Source organism: Vidua macroura, chromosome 12, assembly GCF_024509145.1.
Source record: "Vidua macroura isolate BioBank_ID:100142 chromosome 12, ASM2450914v1, whole genome shotgun sequence".
NCBI lineage: Eukaryota > Metazoa > Chordata > Aves > Passeriformes > Viduidae > Vidua > Vidua macroura.
In genome coordinates, this window is record NC_071582.1 from 6,774,946 (window position 1) to 6,798,822 (window position 23,877).

General features: G+C 39.3%; 2 protein-coding genes and 1 long non-coding RNA gene across 11 annotated transcripts; 2 read left to right on the forward strand and 1 right to left on the reverse strand.

Moving 5' to 3' along the window:
* The first annotated feature begins 665 nt into the window (after positions 1–665).
* Positions 666–16,573, forward strand: BNIP2 (BCL2 interacting protein 2). Of its 9 annotated transcripts, none has more exons than XM_053988890.1 (12): positions 666–736; positions 4,374–4,511; positions 5,018–5,148; positions 5,856–5,923; positions 6,684–6,857; positions 8,676–8,852; positions 9,481–9,583; positions 9,701–9,832; positions 10,466–10,552; positions 10,673–10,771; positions 12,160–12,195; positions 14,112–16,573. In XM_053988890.1, the coding sequence occupies exons 3-12, from the start codon at positions 5,099–5,101 to the stop codon at positions 14,158–14,160; spliced, it is 975 nt and encodes a 324-aa protein (XP_053844865.1). In that variant the 5' UTR covers positions 666–736; positions 4,374–4,511; positions 5,018–5,098; the 3' UTR covers positions 14,161–16,573. The 9 variants fall into 9 exon arrangements, with proteins under 9 accessions (XP_053844865.1, XP_053844868.1, XP_053844872.1 ...); XM_053988893.1 differs by lacking the exon at positions 666–736 and adding an exon at positions 808–826; XM_053988889.1 differs by lacking the exon at positions 666–736 and adding an exon at positions 847–3,701.
* LOC128813616 (uncharacterized) lies at positions 7,850–18,757 on the reverse strand. The gene is made up of 3 exons (XR_008439100.1): positions 18,668–18,757; positions 11,482–11,634; positions 7,850–8,085 (listed from the first exon to the last, which is right to left on the reverse strand). It is a non-coding gene; the product is annotated as an uncharacterized LOC128813616 (long non-coding RNA).
* Positions 18,758–18,890: 133 nt separating this feature from the next.
* Positions 18,891–23,368, forward strand: GTF2A2 (general transcription factor IIA subunit 2). Its single transcript, XM_053988900.1, has 5 exons — positions 18,891–18,932; positions 19,256–19,389; positions 19,869–19,973; positions 21,281–21,407; positions 23,063–23,368. Exons 2-5 carry the CDS (start codon positions 19,318–19,320, stop codon positions 23,086–23,088), a joined length of 330 nt encoding a protein of 109 aa, XP_053844875.1. The 5' UTR covers positions 18,891–18,932; positions 19,256–19,317; the 3' UTR covers positions 23,089–23,368.
* The last annotated feature ends 509 nt before the right edge of the window (positions 23,369–23,877 follow it).

Below are 23,877 nucleotides of genomic sequence, written 5' to 3' on the forward strand. Positions count from 1 at the left end.
CCCGTATTCCGCGGGGCGCGACCCAGGATTCGAGCTCTCGGATCAGTCCTGCGACAAGCGGCACGGGCCGTGGGGGAGGGCGGTACCGAGTGCAGGGACAGCAGCTAATCAGCGTTAGTTACGTCCAGCCGAGGGCTGCCCGGTGCACGGCCCGTGCCCGCCGCGCTCCCGGGCGGTGGCAGCGCCCGTCGGTCCGGCGCCGTCCCTCAGCCACAGCAGGGGCAGCCGAGGGCACTTGGCCCGTTCAGCCTGGAGGAGACTGACGGGCGAACTCACTGCGGGCTGTAGCTTGCTCCCGAGGGGCAGCGCAGGGGCAGGCACTGATCTCTGCTCTGTGGCCAGGGACAGGGCCCGAGGAACGACTGGGGCAGGGCAGGGCTGGGTATCAGGAAAAGGCTTTCACCGGGAGGGTGCTCGTGCACGGAACATGCTCCCCCAGGCAGTGCTCACAGCACCAAGGCTAACACAGTTCCAGGAGCGTTTGGACAACGCTGTCGGGTACGCGGTGACGCTTACGGCACCCGAGCCCTCCCGCCCTCACGGCGGCCGTTCTGCGTCTCCGCTGGCCCACCCGCCCGCCCTCACGGCGGCACGAGCCACGCCCCGCGCTGGTCACGCATGCGCGCGAATATCTGCACGGCCAGGGCTGTCACGTGACTCGGACGGCGGATGCGGTTCCGGGTGAGCGCGGGCGCGCGGCGCGGCCCCGAGCGCGGCGCGGCCCCGCTCCCGCCAGGTACGGCCGCGGAGGGGCGGGAGCGCCGGGCCGGGAGCCGCGAGCCGCGGGGCGGGCGCGGGGCGAGGCGAGGCCGCGGCCCGGCCGCAGGTGCGCAGAGGGCGGCGGATTCAGCGCTCTGGCCTGGCCTGGCGTAGCCGGGGCGGCGGTGAGCAGGGACCCCGCGGCCGGGCAGCTCCTCGGCTCCGCTCGGCCGCGCCCGCCGCTCCGCTGCCGCCGCAGAGGGGAGGGCTGTGAACCGTAAATCTCCGAGGGGAAAATCCCCTGCCCTGCCCTCTCAGGATTTCGCGTGGCTGGGCTGTTCCGCTGCAGGCGTAGCGAACGCGCAGTACAGAGCCGTGTCGCGGAAGTCAGAGTTGCTTTCTAGTGCCTTTTGTCTTAGTCCCTCCCGATTTCCTGCTACTAATGCAATACAGTAAATAATGGTTGATTATTTCTGCTTGTCTTGTATGCGTGTTTAAGTCCTGGGTATTTGGGCAGGGTAGAAATTCTTTGGGATTGTTTTGAGAACAATAAGTTTGGCGCAGAAATACAGACCCTTCTGTTGCTCTGCATGTGGAGTTTAAAGTAGTATCCTCGGGAGGAAAGCAAGAGTTTTCAGAAGCTTTCTCTTTTAGCTGACTGATTTCTCTGTGCTTTGATGCTGAGAGAAGGGAATAAAAGGAGACAATTGATCTGTTATTAACTATAGGCTTTGCATCGTCCCATTTTGCAAACTTGCAAGTGGTAAAGTCTGGAGGTCCATCTTCAGGTTTGGGAAACTTGTCCTGGATTTATGGCTAATCTGGCCACGTTCTAAAAGCCACTGGAATTATAGAAGCATTTAGAAATTGCAGTGAGCTGCATCCTGTTGGTTGTGTACCAGAAGGTGTCTGTTCCTTGCTTTAGGCTTGCTGCAAAATCAGATGTGAAAATTACTCTTAAAAGCGCCTCTTTAATGCCTGAAATTAACTTGACAGTCAGTCAAGTTTAGCTTTAATGCCTGGAATTAACTTGACACTCAGTTAATGTTTCTGTTGACACAGTGAAGTGAAATGTAAGGGGGGAAATATAGGCTAACCGTGTTTTGAAGTTGATTTTGACTTTTTGAGATGGAAACAGCATTCTGTTCTTTGCCAGTCAGGTACATTGTTCAGTAAAAATGCCTGACATTGTAATTGTCCTGCAAAGTTAAACTTTGTATTTATTCTATTTTAGATCAAGACTAAATATAGGTGTTTGTATTGGATAGGCAGATGTGACCATGGAAATGTCTGGCTTGTAATTATTTGTGTGCTTGCCTGAGAACTCAGAGATGAAAACCTAAATAATAATTTTTGCAAGCAGCCTTTAACTTAGTAAATAAAATGATCTCATGCTTTCTGTTGTTCTTCTGTCCCACCACTGCTGCCACCTCTTTTTTAGGTATTTGGGACAGACCCAAGTCTCTCTTTAGCTGTACTGTAAATTTTTATAAATGGCAATTTTTAACAGGCTTCTTAACACTGTTGTACTTGATATGACAGAACCTACCAGCTGGGGCAGCTTAGTATTAATGAGAGAACTTTGAAAATGACCTATTCTTCTAGGAAAAAAGGATGAAAACACTGGTGTTTGACCTCTGGTGCAAGCAGTGACATTCTTCAGATGCAAACTTAAGTAGGTTTAACCTGCTGTTCTGGAATGGAAATTTGTTCATTAGCTGTAGTGAAAGAGCAGTGGGTGAGGATAAGATCAGTCTTGCTGTTCTTAGAAACCAAACCTTTTTGAGCTGGCCATGAAGAGTGCTAGGATGAGGTACAAATTATTTGCGTTTTTTTCTACATGACTGATAAATACTTGCATTATTAAAATTTACATTTTCCAAGTTACATTTTTAGATTTTAAGATTTACAGCTGAATTAAAATGGCTTTGGCATTTTAAAAACATGTCAGCAGTGCCACAGCAGGGATAGAAAGACTATTCTAAACTTAGCTTTAGTTTGCATAAGCAGAAGTAGATTTTTTTTTTTTTGCCTGCTAGTAAGCATTTATATCAGTTGATGTAAAATAGCTCTGAAGTCATCACTTTTCTAACTTCCTTGAAAAGATTACCCTTCCTTCATGATTTCTCATTCTTCTAGTTGACAAATGACAGTGCTTTTATCGGTGGGACTAGAAGTCAAAACATCCAAACCATCTACTTAGTCTGTGTGTTAAGTAGGATGCTGAAAATCTAAATTTGGTTTTCTCTGAAGCTTCACTCCAAGCTTGCTTTGTAAGTTGCTTTCAGGTGTCCTACCTGGTACTTAACAAATGATTGCTTTATAATCTACCTTCTTGAGAAACTGCTGATGAGAATTCTGCAAGTAGTGTGAGGAGTGTTCCATAAAAGCACCTTAAGCTTAGGTAACAGCACCAGTAGCTTTTAAACTCTTGTCTTAGTATAACAGGTTTATCCCAGTGTGATGAAGTAAGTGCAGGTAGAAATGCTTCTGCACTGGAAGGCTGTCCATTTGAAATTAATAGGTGTTACTTGGTGTTTGGTATTCTTCAGAAGTGCGGGAAGAAAACTGTTCAAGTTTTGGAGCAAAGCCCTGCTTTCAACTGTCTGAGAACTGTATAGAGAATGCAGTGCAAGTGAGCTCAAGGGGAGCATCTTACAGCCACCAGCACAGTGACAGGCTTGGACGGGGGTGATATTTGGGTTTTGACTGCCAATTTTTTGTCCTTTAACAGTGAAGTCATGAGTTAAGATTTTCTTTCAGGATTATAGTCACCTGCATATTTGCATCAGCTGGTTTGTTCCATGCTGCTGGAACCAGCAGCCTTCTTCCACCACTGCATTCTCCTGACTGCTGAGGGCCCCTGGGGAAACTCCTTGGGCTTCACCTCAGTGTCCTGAAACAAGCACATGGAGAGTTCTGCACACATTCACTGTTACTGCTGAGCCAAATGAGATCTTCCCTCTGAGCAAATATTTAAAACACTCTGTTGCAGCCAGCAGGTTGGTGGCCAGGAGTATCCACACCTTGTATGCTGAGAACATCATCAGCTTGGTGAGAGGCAGGAGTTGTTTCCAAGCAGAGCTTTAGTCAGGACAAACAGATGGCCCCAGGCAGGCCACTGGCTGGGGCAATGGCTTCACACTGCTGAAGAACAACAACTGAGAAGTGCAGGTGTTGAATGTCTCAAACAAGGAGAGTCTGGCCCTTCAGAGGAACTAGGTTCCTACCTTCTAGAAGTTTTATTTAAATATTTTCTGGGTAGGGAGGCAGGGAAATGTCAGTAAAACAGGCTTAAATTGAGATCATTAGTGCTTAATTTGTAGTACTGCAGTTTTACAAAAAGATCACTTAATTTTTCTTTGTTAGTCAACTTGCGTAACGTAGCTTTAAGCATTGCAGGACATTTTAAAATCAGGTCAGGAGAAGAAAAAATTTGATTTGTCATGAAAGGAAAGCTGGTTCTACAGAACAGTAAGTGTAATTTGGTTTTCAGCCATTTAAAAAAATATATCTCTGGGTTAATAAGGAGTATTGGTTGAATTCAAACTTTGTACTTACGGCTGTTCTCTGTTGATTGGTTCTTTGCAAAATTCCATGGTTTCTTGTTTTGATGGGTGTTGGTTTTCTTAATATCTTCATTGATGAGTTTACCTGTTTCTGCCAATCTTTAGAGCCAACACAGCCAAGACCTTCACCTGGTTTGGACTTTTATGTCAGCAGAATGGTTTACCATGTTCTATTATTGGGGATTCCTCGTTGCTGGTGATGGGTGAGCCTGAAAAACTACAGCTTTACTTGCACATCATAGGGTGAGTTCTCCAAAAACACTGTCTTAAATAGTTATTTTTAAAGTGTGTTGTTAGAGAGGTTTTTTTTTGGGTTTTTTTTTTTTTTTTTTCTTTTTAAATGGCTTGTAGTTGAGATCTGACCATCTGGACTTTTTCTCAAAATATACACTTATTAATTAGCTCCTATAGAATCTACAGACACTCCAGGTTTCTTACATTTTGGAGTGAACTGGTGTAATCATAAATGATACAACAAATTGCTCAAGGCCTTAATTTAACTGAGGGGTTGATCCTCCTTGACTGCTTTAAATCCCTTCCAACCTAAATTATTATGGTATGATAAACCATTACATGAGGAGTTCTGTATGGAAAAAAAAGGTAAAATTGAAACAAACAAAAAACTTTTCCCTGTATTGTTTTGGTTTTATTCTGCATCATACCTCAACTTGATGATAAGTTAAAGGATGTGTTGCAAGTATGGGAATTACCACATTATTGAACTAACACCTTTCGTTATGTTCCTGCAGCTCCTCTTTAGCCCATTGTGCTGAAGACCAGAGGTTCTGCCTGATCAGGAGTCTCTGTTAGCTATTGAAGTGAGCTGGAGAATGGAAGGGGTTGAGTTTAAGGAAGAGTGGCAAGATGAAGATTTTCCAAGGTTTTGAATTATTTTAAAAGTAATTTGGATCAAACACATAATGTCAGCAATAAACTACCTCTTGGTCTTCCTGGTGAACTAATACTCAGTAATAATCTTGAAGTGATTTCCATCAACATAGCAGTTTTGGAAAGGTTTCGTGGCATATTTCTTAATGATTGCTACTGTTGACATTTTCAGTGTTTTTGAAATGAAGATTTGTAAGCTTGGCTTTGTTTATTTCCTATGATAATATTTTGTAACTACATTGTTTGCATATTACTTCCAGTGCCTCATGGCCCAAATATTTCATTAAGCAAAATTTATGAGGAAAGTCTTTAAAAGTTAATGCTGCTACTGGTGCTTGGGCCTACAAAAAATTAAATCAGCTTTAAATGCATTCTAAGATAACATGACTAAACTACTTGTGTAATTTATTTCAAGTCAAATTTTGTCAAGCAAGAATATGACAAGTTTTCTTAAGGATGACACACTGGTAGTAGTCAGTGTTTTGGTATTTGTCACAGGATGGGATGGTCACTTGAATGCTGTAAAGGAATTTTCTGCTGCCTTGGTGTTTGTCAACTGAAAGCTTGAATTTAGGCTATAAGTAAAGTTAATTCAGTACTAAAATTACAGTGGGTTTTTTAGTAATGTGCAAGTCTTAATATATGGCATTAAAAAAAAGATCAAAGCAGGTTTGTAACAATAATTTCTTTGTGTCCCAGGCCCCTGCCAGAGGATGATCCTGTTGACTCTGATGCACTGGCTGCAGCTGGAGCAGAAAGTGAAGCTGGTAAGAACATTCCACTCCAGTCCAGCTGACTGCTTCCTACTTAAATGGCTGCTTTAAAGCTCCTTGGTTTGGGGGGATTTTTTGTTTGTTTTGGGGGTTTTGGGTTTTGTTGATTTTTTTTTTTTTTTGTTTCATTGGTTGGAGTTTTGGAGGTTTTTACATTTAAATTTTTTTTTTTATTTTGTCAGTCTGCTTTACTTGCGGCATTTCCAGTGCTGGATTGGTAATCTGATTTTATTCCTTGCTTTCAACTCCTGTCTAAGTTATGCCAATATTTGCCTTGTACCTTGAAGTATTCTGTGTATTCACAGAACAGATTCGTTAATTTTATGTCCTCACTGTTGTCTGTCAGTATTTTTTTTTTCAGCTTGTATATTATTTTCTATTTTATCAAAGATGGTTATGATGTCACTGAAGCCTAACAAAAGCAAGTGCTAGGGACATGAATCTGTTGTATTATTTGCAAGATTTATTCAGTGTAATATCTGGAGCAGCTCCTGGGACACTTGGATGCAGCAAGCAGGGGTAGTAGTGTCTACCAACCTGCTTGCTCAGACTGTGTGTGTGCAGTGGGTAACTTGAGAACTTTTACCTGCTGTTCTTTCCATCCCCTATTAAAGTCTTACTCCAAAGATACCTTGTTTAAATTATGGGCAATGATTTATAATGCATTATGAGAAAGGACTGAGCTCTTCTGTCTTGGTAATATGCTTATCTAAACTTGCTTTAGCTTTGAAAATAAATAATTTGCTTTCTTTAGATACAGAGGGTAATGAAACAAAATTGAGGAAAAAACTAATGGCTCCAGATATTAGCTTAACTTTGGATCCCAGCGGGGAATCTGTTTTGTCTGATGACTTGGATGAGAGTGGAGAGATTGATTTGGATGATTTAGATACTCCTTCAGAAAACAGCAATGAATTTGAATGGGAAGGTGAGTATTTTGGTTCTTTTGTCTGATACTCTAAAATATTTTCTTATGTGCAGGTCGACTGTTTCTCTAGTAAGAAATAGCTATGATTCAATAGTACAAGAGGAGAAATACAAAAGGGAGTGATTAGATTAGGAATTAGAAATAGATGCAGTGACTTTTTAAAGAGCAAATCAGACCTCATCTGATTAGTAAACAGGCAAACAGTTACTAGCTGTAACTGCAGGTAAACTTAGGTGAAGATCATCTACAGATGCATCTAGAAGACTTGAAGTTATGGAAAATCCTCTATTGCAGTAAGTTTTTAAGAATCACCCAACAGAAGAAAGTACCCAAGGTATTTTACATGTGTTAGAAATGAGTTCTAAATGGAGGGAGCCAAACAAAGGGATATAGATTAGCTACTCAGAAATTGCTGTATTGCAATTTAAGGAGGACTGAATAGTATTTTTAAAAATACTAACTAATACCTGATCTCAAATCTTCCTGTGGTGAGAATGACAAAAGCTCTGTGGCTTTAAAGTATGCATATTTCCAGACTGACTAGAGGCAGTAGAAGAGCTTCTATTTTATGTCAAGGAATTCTGAAATTACTTCATAGGAACTTAAAGTAGCTATAGCCACACTAGTGAGTAATGATCTCAGTTTTAAGACATTAATAGGTGATATATGTTACAGGCAAAACCTTGAGATTCTAACACATTTTATTTGAAATAAAGGTTTGTGTAGGACTTAAAGCACAAATTTTAAACTTGGAGTTTAATGATGTCTTAAGGCCCTCTTTATGGAAGCCAAGAACAGTTGTGTTGGGCAAATTGTTGGAGTCTCTAACATCTGTAAACTTCATGGTTTAGGAATGTCTCTAATAAGTAAATATGTAAACTCAATAAACTGAAAATAAAATAATTTAAAATCCTGAATAAACAGGAAGTTCTCTTTTCACTGTTATGTTTGAAACACTACCTGTGGAGAAAGAAACACCCTTTAGAATAAGGGGGTGGTTTTGGTTTTTAAATAGCTAAAGGCATATTGCAGTGGAAGTTTTCTTAACAGAGACTGTGTGTTTAAATTTGTAAAAGGATTTTCACTGTTTTAATGAAGAAGAATTGGCATTTAGGGTTACTTTTGCAGTGATGCAAAGGAAATGTTCCGGATGTTTGTGTCTTGTTTTTAAAAGTGTCTGAAAAGGGTTTCTGTCTTTTCTTCCTTTAATGCTGCTGCCTTCATTTTCCTGGAAGGATAGTTTCAATTAACAGCTTTGTTTCGGGAACAGACAACTAACTTGCAGTAGGTTTTTCTCGCTTTGGGTAAGGTCCATGCAACAAAGTCAAGAATCATAATTTCATTGGAGCAAATTGTCCTACAGATTCCTCTCAGCAGAAATTTCATATATTTTGATTGCACACATGAATTAGATTTAATTTCCAATAGATTTGTCTGCATGTCTGCTTGCAAGGTACCTCAATGTTTTAAATCACGCTTCATGTAAATCTGTGATCAACCTCTGTAATTCTCATTGGAGTTAACCACTTTGTCTATTTTGGTCAAATTCATTGAGGTCTGTGTTCTGAAAGCCTGCAATTAATTAGGCTTCTCCATGAATGGAAATTTTTCACATACTTGTAATAGAGAAAATTAAAGTCAACAGATAACTGCCAACATGAGTTTGTTAATAAAATATCCATGACATCAACTGGTGTGTCTGACTGGCTGAAGAATACCAAAATAGATTAGATAGCAAAGTGGTTAACTTGTGTTGTAGCAGATTGTCACTATGCATGGTATTCATAATGGGTCTTCAACATGTTCTCATTTTGGCAGACGATCTTCCAAAACCAAAAACTACTGATGTGATTAGGAAAGGCTCACTGGCTGAGTACACTGTGGCAGAGGAGAAGGATGATGGTCGCCGCTGGCGAATGTTTCGGATCGGAGAACAGGACCATAGGGTGGACATGAAGGCAATTGAACCGTACAAAAAAGTTATCAGTCATGGTGGTAAGGATTGGTGACGTGCTGTGGGAAACTACTTCTTTAAGCTGAGATGGGGAGGCAGAGGAAGAGCTTTGGGCATAAAGACTTATGGTAATTAATTTGTTGCAGTGTTAAGACATGTTTGATAAAATATTTTTTTCTCTATTAAACTAAAGTTCCAAAATGTACACATGGTCACATGTACTAAAATGCACCTTAGTAATAAGAAATATTTATTCTACAGTGTCACTGCTACCTAATTTTTTGGTTTCTAGACTATTGAAAACATTAACTGTTGATCTGCTAAGGCAGAAATCAATTCATGACTCTTTCCAGTAGTCTGTAAAGTTTAGGTTGGAAAAAACGTTGATTAAGAACATAAGATATTATTAAATATACTGAGTTTCTACTCTGAAATGTTGGTTATAGATAGAGTGTTTGACTGACATCAGCTTCAGCTGTTGCTTTAGAAGTAGACAAACTTGAAAAAGATACCTTGATGTTTTCTGTAACTGCATGAATGTGTCCATATGGATGTGTGTATATCTCTTTAAGGTAAATAATGAAAAAGCTTACTGAATGTGCTTGACTTTGTGTAAATGTAGTCAGTGTATTGTCACCTTTGTCACTACTGCTGCTTACTTCTTTTTAGGTTATTATGGTGATGGATTAAATGCCATTGTTGTGTTTGCTGTTTGCTTCATGCCTGAGAGCAGCCAGCCTAACTACAGATACCTAATGGACAATCTATTTAAGTAAGTCATCATCTGCTTTTCTGAGTTTTTGTTATTTTTAATGTATTTGAGCACTACTAGGAATTAACTTCAATATCCATAAATCTTCATCTTAAATTTTCTTTGCTGTCTCTCCAGGTATGTAATTGGCACTTTAGAGCTGTTAGTAGCAGAGAACTATATGATAGTTTACCTGAATGGTGCAACAACACGGAGAAAAATGCCAACTTTAGGCTGGCTTAGGAAATGTTACCAGCAAATTGATAGAAGGTAAGAAGCTCTGCAATACTCTCTTACAATATTCACATACTCAGAGATAGACCTATTTAGGAAAAACTGCTATTTAATGTGGTCTCTTCTGGTTAAGATTTGATGAAGGAAACTGGTGTATTGAAAACCAGTATTGAAAACTAAGCTACGTGATGTGGGATGATGCTACAAACATGCCTGGGTAGTGGTGTGTGGTGGATTTTTTTGGTTGGTTGGGGGTTTTGTGTATGCTTTTTGTTGCTGTTGTTCTCAGAGTGTTTTTTAGTGAAAGTAGTACTCTTAGAATACTGAATATTGTTATCCTGTAGAACATCCTTACAACTTAATGTATTAACATAAGGTTAATAAGAGAGGTCCTTTGTCATCCACTTCATCATTAGCTCTGTAAAACGATTTAAAGGAGCTTCTCCTTGGAATGGAATTTCCTTGTCAAATTGATACTGAATCTTTAGTTTTTATTTTACAGTTGTGTAGTATTTTTTCCTCTCATGGAAGTTGACTTCTAATAATGGGATGTCAGAATACTGTGTTTGTGACAGTTGTGCTTCTAAAAACATACTTCTTACATATTCCAAAACCCCTGGTCATGCTGCCTTTTTGTTCTAGTAATTATCCATTGTTTAAATCCTTCAGGTTAAGGAAAAATCTGAAATCGTTAATCATAGTTCATCCTTCCTGGTTCATCAGAACTCTCCTGGCCATTACAAAACCTTTTATTAGGTAATACTCTGGAAGCTTTTTCATAAATAATTCTGACAACTGTTTAAAAGACTGTTTTAATATTGACCTAGTGAAAAATGTTTAGAGTTGTAACTGTACCCTGCATTTGTTCTTCCACAGCTCAAAATTCAGCCAAAAAATTAGGTATGTCTTTACCCTGGCAGAACTAGCTGAACTCATCCCCATGGAATACGTTGGCATCCCAGAATGCATAAAACAGTACGTCTTATTATTCCAACATCTTCTACATTGATCATGGTTTAGGACTGGTAGATGTTGTAATCATTGTTTGGTTTGAATGTAACACTTGGCACATAATGACTTAAATGTGATTACTGCTCTCTCTAGGAGGAGTGTCCATGTGTGACCTCATTGCTAAAGGCAGTTTGGAATGGAAATATGTAGTCATTTTCAGAGTGGAGCTTTGTGCAATTACAAAGTTGTGGTGTGAGAATTAAGCCTTCTAGACTCATTCCAGTTGTTCTGCACCTTAGTGTGTATATTAAACTGGCTTGTGAGTAAGAAATTGTAGGCATGTTGATACTGAAGTTATTTATAATGTCTTCTAAAGCATTTTAACTAAAATGTGGAACAACTTAAGTGCTGAAATATCACTTGGATTGGGTTTTCATTTGAACAAAAATGATGGGAAAACACTGAATTCCTACCCATTACAGTTCTAAACTACTTTGGTAAAGAAATGAAGACAGCATCAGTGTTAATTTTTTTTTCCTTCCCATCCAGATAAAAATAGCCATTTTAACATCAGCACAATTCTGCTGTCAAATAAGATGATGATCCTTTTGTCAAAAGCATTTGTGAATGCAGTAATAGAGTAGAAACCATAAACTTGGGTCTTAAGAAAACCAAATGAAAACACTTAACAATCCTGATGACAGCCTATTAGATAGAGGGTATGGCATACAAACCTTCTCTTGTCTGCATTGTAATAGGTGAGACAAACTGGGGAAAGGTGGCCCAGTGTCATGCGGGCACACCCATGCTGGACAAAGCCTTGTGTCCCTGCAGATGGCTGGTTATTTCAGTAGACATCTAGCTGCTGTCAGTTCCACAGTTTAACTCTGTAAGACAGAAAAACAGTTTTCATGGGGTGGGAGTGAAACGCATGACAAAGCTGAGGCAGCCTTGTGCTGTCTTTAGAATTTTTTTGACTGGGGTTTTATGGGTGTGTTACTAATATTTAGACTGTCATTCTGAGTTTTAAAAGATTTCTCTCTGTATTGATGAACCTTTAACTGTTCTGCAAAGTCTGGACATGCTTAACTTCAAGAGTTAATTCTCAGATTTCTGTGGAGGAGGATTATATCTGGCTTCAAACTGTTATGGACACAGACTTTAAATTCTAGTGATGAATGCTAACTCTGTACAAGAGATCGTATTGAATTCATTTGTTATGTCATAGTAACTAAATGGGTTTTTTAATGCTAATAAAGTTGGAGGTAGAGTGTGGTTTTTTCTTAATTATATCAGTTTCAAAATTTGGTAAGTTTCTGCAAATTCTATTGACACTAATACTGGTTTGCAGCTTCTGTTGATTTTGGCCTTCATATGTTATATTTACTGAAACAAAACTTTTCCTCACCAAGGTATGAAGAAGAAAAGTTTAGAAAGAAACAGAAAAGGTATATTCATCTTTTGATTAGGGTTGCATCTAGATAAGACAATTTGCACTGCAACTAACTCCCAGTTGATTGGCTTGCATAAAGGAATAAGCATTTGTAAATATAAACATGCACTAGTGCCCAAGTGTTTATGCATGGCAGCAACTATACTGTACTTGCAGGCAGTATGGAATCTGTAAGAACTCACTCTGGGTGTTCAGACAGCTATTTGCAAATAGTTTCTATTACACTTTTATGTGAGATGCCCACTTTTAAGGGGATACATAGGTTCTCAACTTGGAAGTCTTTAAGAGGCAAAAGTAGTGCTTCTGTATGAACCCATTAAAGCAAATGTCATTGTTTCTAACACGAACTGATCTCTGGAGATGAGCTGTATTTAGGTGCTAAGCTGTAGCTATGCATTAGCAGAGATGCAACTCTGTAAGAAGTTCTAATATTGAATCTTGTATTTTTGGTATTTGCTACCTTTTTAGTTATTAACTTGCATAGATGCAATCTAAATTAGTATTTTAGTGCTGTTTGTATTTGCAGTGCCTATGTTCCTTCCTAATAAATATTGGATTTCCACTTTATTTCCAGTCTCCTGCTAACTATTCAAGCTATTCCACAGCTGATAAATTTTTGAATGGATATGTTATTTTTTCACTCACTAACAAATAGACTGAAAGATTTTGCTACTAACTTTGGAGTTTTTTTAATTACTTTTCTTTTGTGTGCCTAACTGTTAAGGTTTATTGTCTAAATTGGGTAGAGGAACACTGAGATTGAAGTAAAATGAATTTAAATTATTTCTGGAAACTCACATGTAAATCTAGTGATGTGTTGAACATTCTTCAGGAATTACTCCAATTAAGGGGTAATTAAAAAAATCTCCAGTAGAACAAGCACTTTTTGGTGTCCCTGTTGATAATTTCACCTATACTACCATCACTTTTGTAAAAAGTAATATGTTCTTCAGTGAAAATAAGGTATAGAGATCACAGGTAGAATTGGATACTGAGCCTTCAATCAGGTAGAAAGCAGCTCCTTTTTATGGATTTGTGGCCCAAAGGAGCCGTCACTGTTTCTATCATTTTGAAAAACTGGCTGGTTATAGTTTGAGAAACTGGACAGGTATGTTAGACAGATTGTTAGAGGGAGTTTCTCACTTTAGAACTGCTGTTGGTTTTAAAATTAATTTACTTCCATGCACAACTTATTTGCCAGAAGATGTTACCAAGATTGTAGCTTATTCTTACTGTAAAGAGGAAAAGTACACTTTGTGCAGGGCTTCCAATCATCCCCTAGTATCTGCAAAGCAGCATTTTGTTTGCTGGTCCCAAGGCAGATAGTAAAAAATAAGGTACAAAATCAAACCCACTTTTATCAGCATGATGGTGAATTTTTCCAGGGTAATTGCAAGAGTTTTAGAAGGTAATAGAAAAGGTATTGTAGTTAAGGAGCCTCTTCACTTTTGTTAATTCAACTAGTGCTGTTACCTTTAATGTTATAGTAGTTAAGCCAAGAAGGTAATTCAGTGCTTATGAATTCATCAGAGTGGTAGTGCTTGCCAGTATTGTCATGTTACCTGTACTGTATTCCTGCTTGCATTTGTTACTATGAGCACAGGCCACGCTTTTTTCTTCTGTAGTCAAACTTCACTTGCACTTTTAAAATGCTTCCTCTCAAGTGCTGTAGTTACTTAAATGGTTTCCTAACAATTTTAATTAATTTCTAGGGGGTGGTAGGAAAATAGATATTGAAACGAACCCAAACATCATGACTACATCAAATAAAAACCTTAATTTAATATTTATTTACTAAAATGTTTTCCATGTAAAAGCTTTGTGTTTTCCTGTTAATAGTATTTTCTTAATAATATGAGCTATCAAACTAAGTTAACACAGTTTAATTTTACTACTTTCTTTGCTAAGCAGAGTTGACCAAGAGCTGAATGGGAAACAAGAGCAGAAAAGTGAACAGTAAGTTTGGAGTCCAAAGAAGACTGAAGAATACGCAGATGGAACGATGCTGTTTGTGCTCCATTACAGTGCATTCTCTGTGTGTATGTATTATATAATCTGTTGCAAAAGGTGCTTTGGACTAGCACAAAATGAACTGCTTACTGCTGTATTGGTTTGTCTTGACTTTAATTGCTGTTTATGTAATCATTTTATATTGCTAAATGGCAAAGAACCCTATGTTTTCACAGGATGTTCTTGCAACTGTATATCTAAATGATGCATGTTCTTCAGTAAAATATTTATATACCTAAATGTTAAAGGAAAGAGATAATATATATATTTTTATGACTGAACAATATATTGTGTGTACCTGCTGAAGGAATTCATTTGCAGGTAGACAAGGCCATAAGTTACTTGTTGCTATTGTATAAATCTGTTTTGCTGTAAATGGTCAAGTGCATTTCTTTGTTGTCATGAAAACTTGTTTGGATATTAACAATCACATTAACTTGGCTTTCACAAATACAGAGATCCTTATTTTTGTTCATTTACCTTACACAAGCTCACTCCTTTACCAAGCTTCACCTTTGGTCTCTTTCAGTCCATAATTCAGGATGCAGAACTGCAGTTCTGTGGGTGGCAGTTTGTTGGCCAGGAGGTTTAAGCCTAAGCCACAAAAGCTGAACTGTGACTGGTAAGATACCAGACCCTTTTCAGTTGAAGTTGTGACTTTAGATTCTGCTTCAGTGTGTCAAGACTGTCTCAGCTAGCAGTAGGAAATGAGTTCACTGCAGTTCTTTGTGATGAATCTTGCTTGTTTCTGGTGGGAACTCTGGTCACGCTCAGTAGAACCTGGGAGCTACACAGGTATTCTAGCCACAATACCATTTTTAGGCAGAAATGTGAGAAGTCTTATGCTACCTGTGTCATTCTTGTAGATGAAACATCCATTTCTAAAGCTATTAGTCACATGATACCAGCACTAATTTATCTTTTAAGTGTTTTAAAGGTTGGGGTGTTTTCACTCCCTGCAATGGTGGTAAATCTGTGTCTGCAAGAGGTCTTGGACACAACTAGTGTGTATAGGTTTACTGGGACAACAGTAAAGCACTGGTTGATACATTGTAAAAGTTTGTAACATCTTCTGATAAACATTGCATTTTCCATGTAAGGGCAGGTGTATGCAAATAAATTCATTCAGGAGTTGAGCAATTTAATATGTTGTAGCAAGTATATTAAATCTTTGCTTTTGGTGTTTATTGTGCTCACAGTTTTGTCTTAATGGTAAAAAATATCACTTTTTAACTATATTTAATGTTACTCAGTTACCTTATTTTAAAAAAAAGTTATGTTCAACCAGATTATTACATGACACTGATAGATAGCAGTTGTGAGATATTCCCTGGTCAAGACTTAACAAGTAACAATTAATCCACTGTCTCCAATGACACCTGCATAGACTCTGAGAGCATATGGATGTCAGGTGAGGGAAAACAGCTCATCTCTGGAGGTTTACTGAAGTCTACGGTTCAGATACTTTCATCTCAAGATCTAAGTCCTTTTGTTGCAGTAGTTTCTGTATCAGAGTTTCATGGAGATTGATAGGCAGGATGTATTTACACAGCAGACAATACCAATGCAAGTTACCTTGCATCCACTCCATCAGGTTTGGATCTTGCTCTGAAAGCAGAAGACAAATGCACTTTCTTTGGGGCTGTCTTATCTCCTGCTTCAGTTTTGATCTTGACACAGGTTAATGTAAAGTTCAAGTCAGTACATGGAGCACTTGCAGCCTGTTTACTTCTGATCCTTTCACGGTGTGGTCTGTACAACCATGTAAATCTGATTTTTACTGGGTTGGCATGTGTCCTAAGCTAAACAGGAAGCATTCTGGTTATCTCATTTCCATTTTTTCCTAACTGATAAAAGGATTAGTCTCAGTAAAATGATATTCTTTGTGGAGGGGGTTGTAGCTCTCTATGTCTTGTGGCTTCCTGAGTAGCTGTTCCTCTGTATATGCCACGTTTTCCAAATGATGGGATTGTTAATTGTGTTTCCTGGTAGCCAAGGATTCTACAGTTTCATGCTGCAGTAGTATGATTTCTGTTGGAAATGTGTATGTGTTCATAAATGGTTTATTTCTCTAGTATAAGTTGTTGTGAATGAGTATACAGCACAGCAGTTGTTCTGTCTCTAAAGATAAGCAGCTTGAGAAAGAAGTGTACTAAAGAATTATTCCCCTCTGCCTTCCTGCAGCTCATCATTTAGTGGTGAGATGGATGTTTACAAAAAGCAAAGTGGTCCCAAAGCTATGGATAATGTTTTGTCAAACTTAACTTTTTTGAAATCTATAATATAATGTAATATATTTTAATATTTAAAAACCTGAAAAGTTGGATGTCATACTTAAATAAAAATTATTTCAAAAACTTGAATCACTTTGTGATAAGATTCAGTATTGGAAGGAATTCACCTTTCAATGGCACTTCCTTCTAAAAGTAAGAGTAATTTTGCTAGAATTTGGTGACCCCTGTCAAGAAAAAAATTCATGAGTCACTGATTTACCTCTGATTTGAAGGTCTCATTAGTTTATATATATTTACATATGTAGTAATAAGTCATTACCTATCTCATTATTGCTGTGCACAGCTGAAATAGAGATGTCTGGGCCAGTGGCATCTCACTGTGACATTTCCTAATGATTTCTGCAACAGGGTAAATTCAGAAGTGGCAAAGAAATTCTGGAGAAAATGTCATTTAAAAACTGATGTGAGTAGACTCTGGATTTGCTTGAGTGTTCTTGATCTGTGTAATGTGGCAGAGCCATCTTCTGTTGGAGGGTAATGGAAAAGGATTTAGTGCTGAAGCAGATTGAAGAACTCTTATTCCAAAAAGGGTAGACCTAGTTAGAATAATATGTAACCTTGTTCATTACAACACAGTTTGGCGTATTTTTTCCTTTACTCTCAGTAAACAAGTGAAGAACAGCCCCAGTTGCTGTGAGGAGCATTGTACTGAGACAGCAGCTACACTCCAAATTGCAGCCACTAGATATTAGAGGCTGTGTCTGTTTCAGCAACTTTGTTGCATCGTACCCTAAATGCTCCTATGACAGTTTAAAACAGTTTCAGCAGTTAATTGTGTCATGCTTCAAGGTCAGATGACATGTGGTAGCAATGGAATCTTTTATGAAGGATCTCCAGGTGTGTCATGGACAGGAGAAGGTGTCATTGGTGCCTGGTCATGTCAGCTTCACTGATGCTGTCTGCTGAAATGTCTGTAGTTGACTGAAAAATATCGAACTATGCTGTGAATAGGCGCTTTATTAACTAGATATGTCACAAGGTAGAAAGTTTCCTGGTTAAAAGCATATTTCTTTCAGTGTAAAATTTTTGTCAGTGTATCCTGCAGATTTATACAGTATTTAGTATCTAGAAAGATGGTTTAAATTCACGTCTTCTCAAAAGCTGTTATCTTTGGAAATGACTTGAAGTCTCAAGTCATTCCAGTCTCCCTCAAAAACCTCGTATGAGGAATGGAGAGGAGAGGGATAACAGCTTGCAAGCTTTTTGTAACCACAGAAGCCTTACAAATCTTGCAGTCAAAATTCTTACTCAGTCCTTGTGTATGCAGGTCATTCTCAAGAGGATTTGTTTCACTGACTGCTTGTCAGAGACACTTGAAACAAGTGCTTTAATGATACTTTTTAAGGACACCTTCTTTTAGTCAGAGTAACACTCTGAAATGTAAGGAATATTTAAGTATTCATATTCTGAAAGACATCTTGCAGCTTTCCTAGCTTCAGAATTCTATGTTGAACTACACTGTTTCTTTTATCACATCTCATTACCCATATTAAACTAACAGGAAAAAAGAGCATTTGTGAGGAGGGTGCAGTCATGTTACTTTTTCATCATTCCCTTCAAGCATGACTGAGATCAGTGAAATTAAAGCCATTCTTTGCTCAACTAGATTTTTTTTTCAGTTTTTGCAATTTCAACTGCCCAGATTACTCTGATTTACATGATTTTTTTTTTTTTAGTATTGAAAATGATCTGAAGAGAAGCTATCAGAGTGCTTTCCAAAAGTCCTTATCTTACCGTGTTCCTTACTCTAGCTTGCTCAACTGCTAGTTAATATTGGTAAGATTGAATTCCAGGTTAATAATTACAAATAAATATTCATGGAGGACAGATGCTTAGTTTACCAGTGGCTCTGCAGTTCTGCAATGTTTCTTTTTATTAACAAGAAAGACTTGAGCAGTAAGGTGCTCTAATGGTTGAATGGTACTTTGAAGGGTTAAGATAGAATGATTACGCTGTCAATTAGTGTCTGTAAACTTTACTGTGCGTGATAATGGGAAACGTGCAGGGTTTAACAAAGTGAAGCTGTAGTAATCTTGCAAAAGCACAGGTTGTGAGTTATGGGTAATAGGACTGGCTTACTTGGGCTAGTAACTCTTCACAGATGTGACTATTTTCCTTTGTCCCTTTAATAGAAAAAATGTAAGTAGAAGACTCTTCACCTACCTCTTCAGGCTATTACGATCCTTTCTTTTTAAATGAGCTCGTTGCCTGCGTTCCAGGGCGTCCCGGGGTAATGCGGTAAATACGTGTGTGAATGTGCTAGCAGTCATTACTCACGGGGTATTTTGACGAGGCGCAGCTGTATCCAGTAAAGGCCTGACTGGTGCAGCGAGTGTGTGACTGCGGCGCTGCTGCCCGGGCCCGGGCCCGCCCCGTTCCGCTTCCGGGCCGCGCCGCCCGGGAGGGGCCGCGCTTCCGGCCGCGCGCGGTGAGGGGCGATGGCGGCACGGGGCCGGGCCGGGGCAGCTTCCCCGGGGGCGGCGGGGGGACCGGGACCGGGATGGGGCCGGGTGCGGCTTGGCGGGGCCGCGCGGTGCCCGGCTCCCGCCCGGAATGGCTCCGGCCGGGATGGCTGCCGGAGCCGGGCCGGGCTGTGGGTTGTGCGGCCCCGCCGCCGGGAGCGCGCCCGAGGGTCGGGCGGTGTTGCGGGGTGGTGTTTTGGACTGTGCGTGCCCCGCTGTGTGTGCCCGACGGGCTCGGCTGTGGGGCGTGGAGGGTTTTATTGTTACCTTTGTTTGTTTTCAATGAGAGCGAGGACAGCAGAGGCGCGCAGCCGTGGATGAGCAGGACGTGTCCAGCCCTCCGAGTAAACCATGGCGTATCAGCTGTATAGGAACACCACGCTGGGGAACAGCCTTCAGGAGAGTCTGGATGAGCTCATTCAGGTTGGGGGCTTGGGGTCTGGGCGAGTAGCTTAATAAAGAGAGAAGTTTTTATTCAAATGCCTTTGTTGTTCCTGTGTCGGGGTACTTATGACGAAGGTTTGGGAAACTTCCTGATTAAAATCATAAGGGTTTGGTGTTGTGGTGGTTTTTTCTTTACATTCTGAGTAAAGTGTTTTATGTAGGTGGCATAATCTCATGTGGCTCAGTAAATTAACAGCCACCTTAAGCTGGAACATTACAGTCAATTTACTGTTCTTCTGATTATTTCCAGTAAATATTTATTGTGAAAGATCTTTGTGTAGTACAGGATTGAAATTAAAAAATGGAAATAAATACAGGAACATAATTTTTTTTGTAGCTAGTTCTTCTAGAGATCTGCTTTATTGAAGTGAACTTTGTTTTGATCTTATTAACTTATATTGCACGTTTGAGCTTACTTTTAAACAACTCAAAACTTGTTTTCTTTTCAACAACTTCAGTCACAGCAAATCACACCTCAGTTGGCCCTTCAGGTGCTACTTCAGTTTGATAAAGCTATAAATTCAGCACTGGCACAGCGAGTCAGGAACAGAGTCAATTTCAGGGTAAGGAAATGTTATTTTAAAGTTTTACATGAGATACAGCAATTAAGTGTTGATGCAGAATGTCATTTAAAGCTGTGTGCTCTAAGCAAGAACTTAAGAGGGTTCATTTTGGCTCTGATAATGACTGTTTACCTGTTTATTCTGTATGCAGCTGTAAGGCTCGTTACCTTGTTCTGCCAGGGATCTTTTGAATAAATGCAAAAATCAGATGATGAAAACAGGGAAGAGGGAAATGCTTTTTTGGTGGCTAACATTGCCATCCTCAGTGTCTTGCAGATGAGGAGGGAGACTTCTGTTTCTCGCAGCTGTCCCTAGCAAAAGTGAGATGAGGCCAGATTTTCAGCCACATCAGTAATGTGAAGAAAGACTAGAGAGTTTTAGATCCACCCTTTCACTGGATCATTTTGTAGCTATTTTCTGTAGGTATCATAGAAAAATAAGTTGGGGGGGTGTTCCCAGTCGGCCACCCTAATTGATGTTAGATAGCCAGCAAGTTGTTAAACGTCAACTTGAATGTAGTGTTAAGGAAAGAAGCACAAAACCCAGCTTTACGTTAACTTTTGTTGTAATACTTCTCTACAGTGCATGTAGAACACGTTCATGATGTGAGTGGGTTCCTAAAAGACTAGATTTTTAAACAATCTAGAGATGTTTAAAATAGCATAATTTCTCTTGCATACTTAAATTGTTTCGCAGAGATAGCATGGTATAAAAAACAGTTTAGCATGTGTTTAGTGGATAAATTTTAAAAACATTACTTAGAGCTTAAGTTCTAAGTTCGAGAATGTCAATTTAAAATATGTAAAAGTGGAGGTCAGAAGTTTGTCATATTGTCATCCTCAGTAATACATCAAATAGGGGGGATACCCCTTTATGTCACATATGTCAGTTTTGTCATGATTTTTTATTTAAGCTACCTCATTGTTTAAGTAATTGCAGAATTCACATCCTGTTGTGATCACTGCTGTATTTGAATTTTCTAATGACCCAATATTTTAAGAAATGTTTTCTGCTACTGATCCTTTGTACACTTTAGAAAAATTGTAGAACTTCTTTGCCTACCTGAGGAGCCTCCCCTTGGATATCCTGTAACAGCACTCCATGGTCTTGAAAATTTCAGCCACTGGAGGGCATTTAAACTTCAGTTTTCCTCAGAGTTGCTTGCTTGCCAGTTTGTATGCATTCAGGTCCACTGCTGGCCTTGTAGCATATCTGTTCTAGAAGGGACATAGTTCAATAGATGCTCATAATATTTTCTGTTGCTTTTGAGATGCATCCTGTAGAAAATATCTCTTGTCTTTTTATAGGGGTCTCTGAACACATACAGGTTCTGTGACAATGTATGGACATTTGTACTGAATGACGTGGAATTTAGGGAGGTCACCGAACTTGTGAAAGTGGATAAAGTGAAAATTGTAGCATGTGATGGAAAAAGTAAGTATGAAATATGATATAAATAGGCTGAGACACGAGACTTGATTGATTTTAGAAAGCTTTGGCCAAATGTCTTACTAAAGCCAAGTTGACTGTGTGACTTAGACAGAAGTAGGGCTCTGTATTCCCCTTTACATCTGATGAGAGATGAAGCAAAAGCCAGCTAAGTGCTTCCCTGACTCCTAGGCACTGAGGTAGAACTGTGTTAGGGACTGCTGTGCACCTGTTGCTGGTAAGTACATAATACTAGAGCAATTAGAAAGTCAGAAGTAATCTTTACTTTCTGTGTGGTGAGTTTTCTAGTACTAACCTATTTTTTAGGATAGCACCATGTTTTACTGAATCTGAAGAGTGTGTGAGCAAGGAATTGTCTGAGAAAAGCATCTAAGCAGTCATTCTCTGGATTTGATACTTGGGGACACAAATCCATGCAAAGTTTTTGTGTGCATTTGCAAGTCATAAGACTTATGTGTTGCCTAACAGACCCTCTGTTTGTACACTGCTTGTGAGAGTTTGCAGTCCATATCTGCTTGACTGGATTACTTTTGTCCATGTCCCTTGAGATTCTTTACTGGAAAAAGTAATTCAGTGACTTTTGTGGCAAGCTGCTTTATAACTTTTAAAACCATCAGTGTGGCAGAGTATTGCTAAAACTGTGTGAAACGGTGCTGCTTGTTTCATCCTCAGAGAGTGATGATAAAAGCAGGAACTGAGCTTGGAAAAAGCTTTATTTAAATGCACCATAGACCTCTGAAACAGGTTCTTCATGGCTCCCTGACCCTGGCATGCTCACAATAGTCCCTTCAAATTGTAGTTCTAAAGAGTTGACAGAATTTATTGTTTTCTCAACTTCTGGTATTAGCCAAGCATATAATCTTACTGCTTTGTTTTTGTGTGCTTATTATAGCTAGTGGAGGAAACCTAACTCTCCAAGTATTAATCATTTTCATTCCTGATAAATTGTGCAGATAAGATTTAAACTGGCTGACTTGAAGTTGCTATTAACATTACAACCTTTTTTTTTTTTTCCCACGACAAGCTGACTTGTTGAAGGAGCAGTACTCTAAACACTGGCTTGTTGTTCTCCATATTTGAGTTACATACTTTTTCCACAACTCTAAAAACAAGAAAGCAGTAATGGTTGTGTATCAAAAAGTGCACTGGCATTAACTGGTGATTCTGATAAAAGGTCAGAACAGAGAATTGGTCTCAGTTGCTTTATGAAGATCATGTTCATTCTTGCATCTATTTCAAAATAAATGACATTCTACAGCCCACGCTCCACCAGAGCTTATGGTGCTGGATGTGCAAAAACCTTTTTCCTTAGTAGGTGATAGCCAGATGTGCTTGTGGCTGACTGCAGTAAAGGGTTTGTGTATCGTTACATGTTAGAGCAAAGCTTGCAGTATTTTTAATGTGTGTGTGTACACAGCTCTGGAGTTTTGTGCTGGCTCTTCTCAGTGTTGCTAAGTGAAGTGAAACAGCACAAGCAGTTCATGCATGGCATTGAGAGCAGTAGAGACAATAGGGTAGGTGCAGAACATGTTCTAAAATGCTTGGGGAACGCTTTAGAACTTGGGGAGGTACTAGAGAAAGTTCTTGGTTCTCTGTTTTCAGTGGAGTGTATTTGTCTCACTTTCTCTTTTCTTTCCTAGACACTGGTTCCAATACTGCAGAATGAATAGACCTGTGGTTTGTCTGCAATGTTTTCTGTTAATATGCAGCACTTTCTGGAGAGAAGCATGGAAAGGGACTGATCATACTCAATTCCTGTGATGCAGATGTGAGTTAATCCATACTAGAAAGCATCACAGAATGACAGCGGAAGAAATACCTGTAGCATTTCTTCATTTCACCTTATAGGGCATGAATATAATGTTACCTTTTTTTTAATGACAAGAGATACTGTTGTCTTTTTTCGTTCAAAATAATTTCTGTAATAAACTTTTATTTAAAAACTTTTGAAAGAGTGATCATTGGAAAACTTTGTTTAAAACTAGCATTAACATACCATATTTCCCCAAAATTTTCTAAGTGTGTTTAGAGAAATGTTGCAAATGAAAACATCTTTCAGTTACAGCCTTCCTAGTGTGGTTGCACTCTCAGGTATTGCAAGAAATATCTGTTACAGAATGATGGAGGAGGACATCAGCAAAAGCTTAGCAGCTCTTGCTGGGCAGCATGTTTGTGTGTTTATGACTGCAGTTTTCTCTCTATAAATAGCTCTGCTACGTGCCCTTTGCTGCACACTGCAGATTGGAACGAAAAGAACAAACAAGTTGCTTTTATTTAAATAGCACAATAAGTATCTGTTTTTGTCTTAAGGGATGCAAATGTGTATCTGTACCATGGTCTTCTCTTGTTCTACATCAGACTCAATCTTCTAGTTTTAAACTTTTTTTGTTTTCTAATAATCATGTGGTAAACTGAATTTTAACCCATACAAGTATAAAAATTTGCTCTTCCAATT